This window comes from Suncus etruscus, chromosome 15 (genome assembly GCF_024139225.1).
Source record: "Suncus etruscus isolate mSunEtr1 chromosome 15, mSunEtr1.pri.cur, whole genome shotgun sequence".
Lineage (NCBI taxonomy): Eukaryota > Metazoa > Chordata > Mammalia > Eulipotyphla > Soricidae > Suncus > Suncus etruscus.
In genome coordinates this window covers 22,713,921-22,726,391 of record NC_064862.1, presented here as the reverse complement: position 1 = coordinate 22,726,391, position 12,471 = coordinate 22,713,921, and the positions used below count along the sequence as shown (strand labels likewise).

Below are 12,471 nucleotides of genomic sequence, written 5' to 3'. Positions count from 1 at the left end.
CCTGTTCTAGCCCATTCCTAAGAGCTGGCTCAATCTAAAGAACAACAGAAACCAACATAATTCACAAAATAGCAACACAGCCATGAATGTAGGTGGGGAGATAGGGAGAGGGCAGAGTTCAAAATAGCACTGGGAGTGCTAGTGGCTTCTATCAAAAACACAGGGCTGGTTTTGGAGTCCTGATTCCCCCATATTTAACTTTAACTGGAGCCAACAAATATCTCTGTGAGATTCCTTTTACTTCACCCATATAAATGGTATCACACTCCCTCGCTTGTTATAAAGATTAAATAAAATGTTCTGCACAGAGCCCTGGTATATGAAACATGCCCAGTAATTGTCAGCTATTATTTGGTGATCAAATGAATTTGATCTCTCTGAGCTTCAATTATCTAAAATCCTCAAATTTATGGCTCAAAATTTTAATTTCCAGTCAGGCTAGGAGACATCTCATATCATCTCATAGAAGTCTGCTTCTATGAATAGAATTCCAACCACGGAAACATCAAAACTACAAGTGCTCGTGTATAAGTTCTTCTTTTGAACAAGGCATCTGATTTTATACATCATTAAAGGGGCCTTATCTCCCCCTCTGTCCCCTACAGATTTAAGACCATAGGATAAGTTTCTTTTTCTTCTTCCTATTCTTTATTCAATATATAAAATCTTTATTTAAGCACCATGATTATAAGCATGATTGTAGTGGTTTTTTATATATTTATAATTACTTTATTTAAGCATCATAGCTACAAAATTGTTCATGGTTGAGTTTCAGTCATAGAATGTACACCACCCTTCAGCAGTGCACATTTCCCACCACCAGTGTACCCAGTTTACCTCCCACCCACCCTCCCCTGCCAGTCTCTGGGAAAGGCATTTTACTTCTCTGTGTGTATCTCTTTTTCTCTTTCTCTCCCTTTCTCTCTCTCATCTCTCTTTCCCTCTCTCCTCACTGTTGTTTGCACTATTGCTAATGAAAGGTACCATGCATGTCACTATATCCACTTTCAGCACCCAGTTCTTGTCCAGAGTTATCAGTTTCAGCTATCATTGTCACAGTTGACTACTCACTACCCTAACTGCATTCACCACTCTTTGTGACCAGCTTCCTATCACGGTCCTCCTGGTCCTCCTGGTCCTCTTCTCTACTATCTCTTTTTTTCATTTTTTCTTTTTTTATTATTCTTATATCCCATAAGTAAATGAGATTATTCTATCTCTATCCCTCTCTCTCTGATTCATTTAACTCAGCATAATAATCTCCATATCCATCCATGTTCTTAATCTGTTTTCTTTTCTTAGTCTTCTTTATTTCATTCTCTTCCTTCCTTCTTCCTTTCTTTCTTTCCTTCTTTCTCTTACTTTTTTTTAATTTTGGGGCCACATCTGAATATGTTCAGAGTTTACTACTGATTTGTGAATTCAGGAATTACTCATGGTGGTTTTTAGGGGACCATATGTGGTGCCTGGGACCAAACTCAGGCTGTCTAAACAAAGCAAGAACCTTACCCACTGTATTATTACCTCTCCAGGTTTTTTTTTTTTTCCGGTTTTTGGGCCACACACTGTGACGCTCAGAAATCACTTCTGGCTTGGAGGACCATATAAAATGCTGGGGGATAGAACCGAGGTCTGTCCTAGGCTAGTGCTGGCAAGGCAGATGCCTTACCGCTTGCGCCACCGCTCAGGCCCCATCTGCAGCTCTTTCTTTAAAAAGAAGCAAACAAGTTTTTTTTTCTTTTTTTTTTTTTTTGCAAACAAGTTTTAAGTTTGACAAACTATATAGAAGAGGGAAGAAAATCTAACAAGTCCCAAAAATTTTCTCCTGAAGCTTTTCTCACTGTGTTCAATGACCTCGTTTTGGCTGCAAATTCTACTGAAACGGTTTGAACAATGAGGGGACAGGAGGATAGAATTATTGTGGTTGAGAGAAGACTTTAAGCCAAAGACTAAGAAATATAAAGTGTCAAAATATTCCCAACCACTGGGGGATCCTGTTGGGTTGGTAAGATTCTACTCACCCATAAATTTTCCTGGTCAGAAGAAACGGTTGTATAGGGAAAGAACAGAGAAGACTGAGTGCAGCCAAAATAAAAAGTAAAATCTCTGGGTTGGTCCTTTGAGGTACTTTCCATCTTACCTGATGACCTAGACAAAATAAAGGGTTAGGCTTTTAGGGAGAGGAGAAAAAGAATATCCTTTAGATTCTTGGGCCAAGACAGAATATTGATCTTCAGAATGGTTTGAGCATCCTATGACTTCAGAATAAAAAAAACATTGAGTTCCTTGGAACCCAACCCCAGAAATTGGCTACACCATCTCTTGGTGTGTTGTATATGTTAGCTCAGACACAAATTCAATATTCCAAGGAAAGGGGGACATGGGCCCACCTCTCCATCAGACGAGGTGTCCATGAACCATAGGACCCTGGTTTGTAAATGGCCACAGGACTTTCAATCAAGAAACCTGACTCCATTCCAGCCAAATACCTGTCTGAGCTAGAAATTTGTACCATATACTCAAAGCACCATATACTGTGCTTAATAAACAGGGGGCATGTTTGTAACCTTAGAGGTTTAGTTCCACTGCCATTCATGGGGCCAATCAACCAAGATCTTGAAAGATCTAGAAAGAGCTTTATGAGCAATAAAATGGCAGATGCAGACTCATGTCCTAGAGCAGGGCTTCTTCAACTTGGTTTACTTTTTCCCAAGACATTTTTCTGGGACCCTGAGTAAATCAAGTAAGATTGATAATCAGGGGCTGGAGAGATAGCATGGAGGTAAGGCGTTTGCCTTGCATGCAGAAGGTCAGTGGTTCGAATTCCGGCATCCCTTATGGTTCCCTGAGCCTGTCAGGAGCGATTTCTAAGCGTAGAGCCAGGAGTAACTCCTGAGCGCTGCTAGGTGTGACCTCCCTCCCAAAAAAAAAAAAAAAAAAAAGATTGATAATCAGACATAAACAAAAAGATACTAAAAGAGAAGTCCCTTCACTGTGTCTATTCCCCCCATCTCTGCAGCTCTCTGCCCTCCAGCTAGACCCTGGTTAGCCCCTCCTTCCTGCCCAAGCTAGAATCATGCACCTCTCCTAATAGTCTTTTCTCCCAGTAACCTTTACTCTGAGAAAAGGTGCAAATTCTAGCATCAGTCTGCACAATTTAGCCCAGTCCCACCTGGGCTGTCAGCCCCTCAGCTTCCTGGATTGGAAGGCCCAGACAGTTGAAGACCCTCTCTTCCACTCTACTGGTTTTTCTCAAATACCAACGTTTTGGGGATGCCTTTCCTTATCACCCTATTTTAAGTGGCAGCCTCAACCAGCAAGGTCTTTCCAAACCTCTTTCTCTGCATTTTACAGCAAGACGTTGCTTAGCGACAGGAATATACCCAAAGGAAAAACACATCTTAGGGCATTTTCCTGGCTCTCAAAGCATGTGCTTATACGAACTGAAATGGTAAAGTCCAGGCAGGAGAAAGGGGACACATTCTGTTGGTGGGCTATTGTTGACCAGGATGCCATGTGTGGCACCCAACTGCCCACTCACTAGGACGAGCCACTGCTTAATAATGGGATTCTTGGGATAGATGTGTCTTCAAATGTCAGTCAATGAGGCAAATCCAGGCCTCACACTGTTTGAGTTTTGGTTTGAAGTCAGACCCCTGCAGTGCTTGAGGACTGCTCCTGGCTCTGTGCTCCAAGCCACTTCCAATAACATGCAAGGGACCATGTGCTCATCATGTTGAGCATCCCTCTGGCCCTTGCTGTAGGGCTGCATGCTTTAGTGGCACTCTACAACCATATCGTACCAGAGATGGAACCCAGGGCCTCACACAGGCAAAGCACGTGTTCTTTGAGTCTCTCTCCCAGCTCCCTTTCCAGCTGGTTTTGCAAATAAAACTTTATTGGATTTCTGCCTTTGACCTGTGTTTGGTAGCTGCCCACAACAGCTCTCATGCAGCAAGACCATTGTCCTACCCATACTGGCCCTTGAAGCTGCCGTAATAACCCTCTAGTTCTCTCCAGGATGTCTGGTCCCATCTAACTGTTCAATTTAGCATGTCTCTTTTCTGGGCTCCTCTACTAAAAACCACATTACGTGAATGGTGGGGTTTACATACTTTCTCCACCTTTACACTCCTCCCCTCTCAAGCCAGAATGAGTGGTGAGTGGCAGTGAGGGGGTGCTCGATCCTGTCCACCTAATCAGCCCTGTAAAGAAAAGCAGGAACCACTGTTCATTGTTCTGTTTCTCTCCCCCTGCTTTCTTCCTCAGTGCCTACTTTGATGAGAAAACCAAGAGGGTCAAAGGCAGCATCCCGCGCCCTTTCACCCCCATGTACAGCTGCATTGTGTCTCCCTTCCTTCCAGAGTCACACGTGTAAGTAACTTCTCCCCTCCAGCCAATCTACTCAGCTCTCTTATAAATAGAAGTCAAGGGGTGAATGACTCTATGAGACTCTGGCTGATGCATCTTTTCTGTGTCTTCTCTGAAAAGGACTTCTTCAAGCCTAGAGCCACAACATTATTACTAGGATAGGAAAAATAATAGAAAGGAACCAGGAGGGGATTCAAGCTAAGTGACCATCAGCTGGTACTGAGTTCTGTCATTCTTTCTCAAGCCAGAGGCTCTCATGGCTAGTCCTTTGAGAGCTATATCAAACTTGTCAAATGCTACAAGATGGTCTCAAATGGGGTATATATAGAGAGATTTTTTCCCAGGATTCCAAGAACTTTTCCTCAGAGGGCCTTCTTCTGCTCTAAGGCATGAGTCCATCACTGCCAGACATCTCTACTACCTTCCTTTCCCACCCCAACTCCTGCTCCTTACAAATTTTGGCATACTGTTCCCCTGGTATTGATAATGTCAACAGATATCAGGTTCAAAATCTCCTTTTCATATACATATTATGCCTTTTCAACAGGAAGTTTTCAGACACAGATTTGTTGTTTTGTTTTTTGTTTTGCTTTGTTTTTTCTCTTGGGATCTGGGTTTCTCAGCCCTCGCAACATCCATATTGTTGCTAAGGTTGGTTCTATGTCCTGTGGAATGATCCCTGTTTTCCCCCACTCTAAATGCCAGGAGCACCCTGAATTATTATGCCTCCCAATGTCAATCAATGTTGTCTTCTAAGAGGATGGTTGCACTTAGCCCCTTATTTTGAGAAACCACTGCTTGGAGGCCTTGAAAATGGGACCGTGGACTCTGGAGTTTGTCCACTTACCAGTCAAATAGGCATCAGCTCCCTGCAGGGCACACAGGAATATTGGTCCAGCTACACATTCTGGAGTCATCATCTTAGGATGCTCTGGAAGCCCTGTAGCCTACTAGTGATCATTCCCAGCTGCCCCAGTCACTGAGTTAGTTCCCTGTGCTGCTGAGGTTCTAAATCCAGTGTGTCTCACACCAGAACCTGAGTTCTTGTTTTGTAAGGGTCTGAGTTGACATCTGTTCTTAGATTCAAAGACCACCTCCGATAATGCAAGATGCAAAAGGGAATTTATTTAGCTAACCGAGGTCCAAGTCTCATCCAACACTTTGGAGTCTTAACAATGACCTCAAATCAATCTCCAACCAGTTTATATAGGACTTTACGGGATTCAACAATACAATGATTTAATTGGTTAATACAAGCAGATCGTCCTTCAGCACTTACATAATTGGCTGATATCCATTTGCACGCAAATCACATCATGTCTTAGGATTGATGTCCCAACTCATTCTTTCTCAACTTTGTGTCAAGGGGTCCTTATCTGGTGGAACATTAGAACCCACCTAGTTTCTCTATTTCATCAGAACAGGGAGGGTCTTGCCCTTTAGAGGGTACATTTTGCAGTTTTATCTTTGGGATAACACCATCTGTCTATGGGGAAGTTGTAGAGTGGAAAGATACTTTACAATGGCTTTACTGGGGACTTGGGACCACCTTGTTCCTAGGCCCAGTGGGCTTTGGTTCTCACAACTTGCTATGCATAGGACACAAACCAAATGTTGCCTGCTCAGTAAAATTCAGGAAGGATTTAGAAAAAGCTCAGCACTCTGAATGTCTTGAGGCTAACTAAGGATCAAGAGTTCCAGTCATTATTTCACAACAGATGCTGACAGAAGGACCCTAAGCATCCTTTCCCAACAGTCAGTCCCAAGCAAGAGATCAGGCCAGTCCAGATGAAAAGAGATAGGCTAACTCTACCTCTTGACCTCTTGAGGAGCACTGCAAGTTCACAGTGTAGGGAGTGGGAAGGGCCGTGGGTGTGGGATGCAGATGGGGATTTGGAATTTTTGTCATAGCTTCAAAGTCACCAAGACAGGGCCTACCTGGTCAGTTCTCAAATTCTCCTTCAGCTCATTGATTAATCTAATTCTCCACGTGACTCAGAGCCAGCTTAGCCCCTCTGATCCTGAACCAAACCAGCTGAAAATTTCCAATTGCCTGTGAAAAGATTGATTCAGTGGTGTTGAGAGAGATTTTACTTTTATTCCTTTAGAAAATGAGGAGAATAGAGCCTTTGGGAAGGCCAAACAGGCCCTTCTTTTTTGCTCTGGGTGACTGCCTGACCCACTATGCAGACAGAAATGAGCTCGCTTGCCATTGTGCCCAGCTTTCCCCTTGGCACTGGACAGAGGGTGCTTGGCATGGCTTTGCATGTGCTTTCAATTTCTCTTAGCAAAGATCAAAATCACCAGTACATTTTCTTCTCACACTGGAAGGGTTCGAGTTGACTACTATTGATACTGAGAATCAAAGACTACCGCTGGTAATGCAAAGCACAAAAGGGAGTTTATTCGGCTAGCTGAGGTCCAAGTCTCATCCAACCAGTGGAGTCTTAACAAGGACCCTGAAGCAAATTATTAACCAGTTTATACAGGGCTCAAAGGCTTCAATAATTTAATCACTTCATTGGTTAATTAAATTGGTTAATTTCTATCAAACATGTTTCTTGGAACTCTTTCCACTTCTCTCCTTTCCTTGCTTGCTTTCTTCTTTTTGTTCTCTTTGGTCTTTGGAGTTGAGCCACTTTCTTATTTCATTAGAAGTTTACAGAGGGCCAGGGTAATAGGTCAAAGGACTGGAGCTCATGGTTACAATGAGTCCCAGAGTGGTAGATCCAGGTCTCATGGCTGAGCATCACCAGGAGTGTCCCCACCATGGCTTTGAGCATCGCTGGGAAGCTCCAACCACCACAACCTAAATGGATTTTTAAAAGAGTTTTAAACTCAAATGTGACAAATAATTCAGAGCCCAATAGACTCTTGGAAAAAAAGAGAATAGTGGATATAGTACCACAGCCAGTACCAAGCTCAAGTAATGCAAGCTCCCACCTTCCAATCCAAAAAAAAAGGTTTAACAGATTTTTTTCAAGAGTGCTTTGGTTACCAATTTTTTTTTTAACAAATTGGTCTATGTTGTTTTTTTTAAATTATAATTTAGAGAATTTGGCTATAGGACCATTCAAGTACTGATAGTATCATGGCATTAATGACAAAGTTATTAACCCCACCACCACCAAAGAGCTCTAATTTATGTCATATGGCCTAATCTTCTTCCTCCTCTCTTTTCCTCTCACTTCTTGGATTTGTTTTTTATTTGTTTTGTCTTTTGTTTGTTTGTTTGTTTTTAGGTTTTTGGCCACATCCAGAGATACTCAGGGATTGCTCATGGTTCTGTTCTCAAAAATTAATCCTTGGTGTTGGAGTGGTGGCACAAGTGGTAGGGCATTTACCTTGCACATGGCTGATCTAGGATGAACCACGTTTTGATCCCCTGGCATTCCATATGGTCCCCCAAGCCAGAAGCGATTTCTGAGCACAGAGCCAAGAATAACCCATGAATGTCACTGGGTGTGGCTCAAAAACCAAACAAAAGGAAAGAAAACAAAGAAATAAATCCTACCAGGTTCAGGGAACCAATAAGGGATACTGTGGATCCAACCCAACCCAGGTTGGTTGCATGCAAGACAAACTACCTCTCTGCTGTGCTATCTCTCAGGCCCTCTCATGACTGCTTATTAATCAGCACTGCAGTCCAACATCAAGGATTTATCATCATTCAACACCATCTAGATTCTATTCCTTTGTTCTGTCTAACTCTACTGCACAGGTGAAAGATGACCTGGTATTTGTTGTTGCCCTATGACTTCTTCCACTTTATGTGACCCCATGAGTCTGGATCAAGACCTCTATCTCAGGGGGATTCTCCCATGTTCTCTCCTGATAGGTTACCAACTCTAGAAGACCAGCATAGTGCTGTTGCCTCTTTATCTCCATGACCCAGAAAGTTTTCCTTAAATTCTCTGAGCCTCTACTTCTTCATCTGTAACATGGGTCTACTGTGAACATTTCAGGACCTAAGTCTGGGAAGTGGATATGCTAATAGGTCCTGTATAGGGCCAGCAGGCTCCTGTGTCTACAGTCATCTGGTCAAGAATCTCATTCTAACAGCTCACTCCTGTCTTCCCTCTCTGTCTTCATAGAGAACCCCTTTTTCGCCAGCTCTGTGCCCTCCACTGGCTCCTGGAGGCCCTGACCATTGACCACAGCCACCACACCATGAAGCCAGTGATGACCTGCTGGAATTTAAAGTATGTCTCCATAACAATCCCCTGGGTGAGGGAAAATGGATTTCTGTGTGCTCTCCCTCTCCCTGTGTGGACCTGGATGGGTTATCATGGGAGCATTTTCCTGTGGACACTCTAGTCTGAAAGGGTGAGTGGAAGTCAGGGCATGCAATCACAAAAGTTAACAGTGTTTATCTCCTCCCCACACTTCCTCCTAACATGTCACCTGGAAAACTGATGTCAGGCAGCCATGATAGGAGTATTTACACCATAGTAAGTGGCCTCATGTGACTGGATCCATTGATGGACTTTCCCCTATCTCTTCATGGGCAAGAATCTTCAACACTATTCTTTAGTTGCTTCTCTCCTTCTTTTGCTTCTTATTCCTGCTCCATGTTACTCATTCCTTTCTCTTCATTCTTGTTTTTCTCATTTATTTCAAAGGTGTTTGGAGGTGCTAGTATAAACCCAAGGCATATCTGTTTTACATATACCTGTCTAAACCCCCCATTGCTATCTGTGTGTGCATATGTGTGTTTCTCAACTTAGATTCAAAGGAATCCTCAGAGAGCAGGTCCTAGAACAGCTGGGTTTGCTCAGCTGCTCAAGCAAATGCTCCATAATGTAGAATATCTCCTAACCAAAGGATTAGATGTGCCCACCAGAGAAAAGAGTGCATGTAAAGCCTGGGGGTCCCAATGGCAGAAACTACATTGCAGAAAAAGCAACCAGCAAGCAGATTAAAGGCAGGAGAGTTCTCATGATTACAAGGAGGAGGCAGCAAAGGTCAGCAACCCTAAATTGAGGCACTAGATTTTCTTTGTGAAAAGCCCAGGTTGAATTCAATCAAATAGCTCCCCTTGCTCCTTAAGAAGAAACTCCTCATTTACACTCCCAATAAATTAATATTTGTTGTTCTTTCCCAGTTCAACCTCCAAAGGGAATTTTATCTTTCTTTTCCATCACCCTGACTCTTTATTGACTCCTTCTTGTTGAAGACATTTACTACTAAACTCCCAAATCCCCTCCCCACATAATTCATCTATTTCACCAGAGTTTCAAAAGCAACCAGAAATAAATATCATGACTCTACTGACAATTAATTGCAAATTATTTCTAGGCTTTGATTAGGATTAATTAAAATCTGTGATTTTTCTTGATGCAGTGAGTTCATAGTCTTATTCTCTTAGGCAGCACAAATCCTCCTTTTAACATCAATAACACCACACATATTTTTCAAAAAATGAAGCTTCTCTCTGATGCAGGAAATTGGGAGAATAAGGGTTTCCAATTTCCTCCAACTCACTCCTATTCTCACCAAAGCACCCCCATTTATTTCCAAAATATCTTTGTGCTCACAGAGTTTAAAACTAACAGCTTTCAGATAGTTCCCACACGTGATTGTTCTGAGCTGATATAAAAATTCTTTGAGTAGTAAGTACAATTTATTCTTAACCAATATTTTACCAAAATTTCAATAGTATATGATATATATGATATAAATAAAGCATAAAAAAACTTTATTTTCTCCATCCCCAAATCTGTTCACTTCCCTGAAACTCTCTTTCAAAGGCCTAAACATTCTTCCTTCCAGACCTTTTTAGTACCTTCCCCTTAAATATATGCATATAGTCAGAAATGGAATCATTTGCATGTTTTGTTCTATGTAGTATATATTATTTCATCTATATATTCACTCTCTCGGTGATGTCCTCCTTCTCTTACCATGTCTCATGATCATCTTTCCATAATGGTATGTAGAAATTTTCCCACTGTGAGCAATTTCCACTTGAGAGTATACTAAGGCATATGCTCAGCAGGGACCATTCCCAAAGGAGGACATCATGTAACTAAATGGAGAAGCACCAAGGCCCACAATCAGGAAGCCAGCTGGTAGGATCAGAAAGCAGCACAAGAAGACAACAAGAGTGAGAGAGGCCAACAATTAGAAAAGATTGAATAACGCTATTCTAGGGAGTGGAGAACCATAACCAAGATTACTATTTCTCACATGATGGACTTGAAGGACTTTTCCTGCTCAAATAGATGTAGGGAACATCCTTCCACATGAGTTTTGTGCCTGGCTGAAAATACTTCTATGGATGAGAGTTCAAAAAATGGAATTTCTGGGTCAAGACAGCATCTAGCTTTTTTCACACTTGATTGCTTAAATTCTAAGAAACAGAACCCCAAGCAATGGGATTATAATAGCAATTCACCTCCTTGACCAAGTTCCCTAAGCAATGTCTTGTCTTTCAAGTCTGAGTCCTCCTTCTCCAAAACTAAAGAAAGGACATCAAGTTGAATTTGAACTGAGAGGATGCAATGGACATTTTTATTTTCTCTGGCTAGTTTTAGAAATATTCCTAGCAAGTGATTCAACATCATCCCAGGCAGGAAAGGAGATGGTGGGTTTTTACTTGGAGTTGCCAGGGCAAAACATCATCAAGAGTTCTACAGAAGTAAAGGCTTCCCTAAATCCTTAGCAAACACCTCAAAACAAAAAGAATCGAGGCTGAGTCTGGAAACATAGTACAGCAGGTAGGCCAGCATTTGCAAGATTGCAAATTGTCAACTTGCAAGCTGTCAACCCAGGTTTGATCCCCAGCATCCCATATGGTTCTCCAAGCCTGTCAGGAGTGATTCCTGAACACAAAGTCAGCACTAAGCATTAACTCTGACAGTCACGGGCGGGGCAGGGGGGGGGGGACGGACAATATAGAAAATTCTCAGAGGAAGTCAGAATATTTCAAGCTTTTTCTCTGGTGAACAATTTGCCTTTGATATTATTCTCATTTGGGAAGTCTGTGGTACTTAGGAACATGTTTAGTATAGGTTTCCCTTGTTATCTGCAAACTCATTTTTTTTTTATTTTGCAAGGATGTTGGGGTAAGCAAGGATACCACATTAGTAGTGCTCAAGGGATATTACTGATTTTGTATTGAGGGTAACTACAGGTAGTGCTCAGGGGACCACTCAGTGCCAAGGATTAAGCATGGCCTCCTGCAGACAAAGCAAGTAGTTCCACTTGAGACCCACTGAGCTATTTCTTTTACCCAAGAAAGCATCATTTTAGTCAATCAGAAAGGAGAAGAGTATCATGTCTTTAAAACCTAATTTCTATTTCTTTTGTCTCACTCCATACCATGATGCAAATCTCCCACTCAAAAAAAATTTAACTGCACTTTTTTTGTTGTTTTGGACCCCACCTGGTCCTATGATTAGGATTTGCTCCTGGCAGGCTCAGAGGACAATATGTAGTGCTGGGAATCAAACCCAGATCAGCCACATGCATGGCAAGTACCCTACTCACTGTCCTATCGTCCTATCTCTCCAACCCCTCTATTTCTTTAGTTTTGAATGTGTATATTATTTTTGTTTTGTTTTGTTTTGCTTTATGTTTGGGTCACACCAAACAGCACTTAGGGGTTACTCCTGGTTCCACACTCAGAAATCGCTCCTGGCAGGCTTGGGGGACCATATGGGATGCTGGGATTTGAACCACCATCCTTCTGCATACCAGGCAAGTACTCTACCTCCATGCTATCTCCCTGGCCCTTGAATGTGTATATTATGATGTTTGCTTGCTGCATCAGACTTGAAGAACCCAGAAATTCCAGCACCATTTTTTTGTTTTGCTCACAACCCAAGACCTACCCACATGCCAACACACACACACACACACACACACACACACACACACACACACACACACATATCCTGTCCAGGGAAGTAGCATCAAAGGCTTGGTCCTCCATTGCAATAGCATAGGCTCCATCAGGACGAGACAGATCAAAGGTGGTGTCCTTCATCTCTTCACACTATGGATAATGCCATGTGGTTTTCTACTAGAAATCTGATTCCAGCCAACCTCAGCCTCCCTCTATCAATGGCTTCACACGAATCTGGTGCTTTTGAAGCT

The 12,471-nt window shown here is 42.3% G+C and overlaps 1 protein-coding gene across 1 annotated transcript in view; it reads left to right on the top strand.

The window, feature by feature from the left end:
* Nucleotides 1–12,471, top strand: part of CCDC60 (coiled-coil domain containing 60) — a 75,820-nt gene that overhangs the window by 36,910 nt on the left and 26,439 nt on the right. The window contains exons 4-5 of the mRNA XM_049787778.1: nucleotides 4,270–4,374; nucleotides 8,466–8,573. Of these exons, the coding sequence (XP_049643735.1) occupies nucleotides 4,270–4,374; nucleotides 8,466–8,573 (213 nt within the window). The remainder of the gene's footprint in view (nucleotides 1–4,269; nucleotides 4,375–8,465; nucleotides 8,574–12,471) is intronic.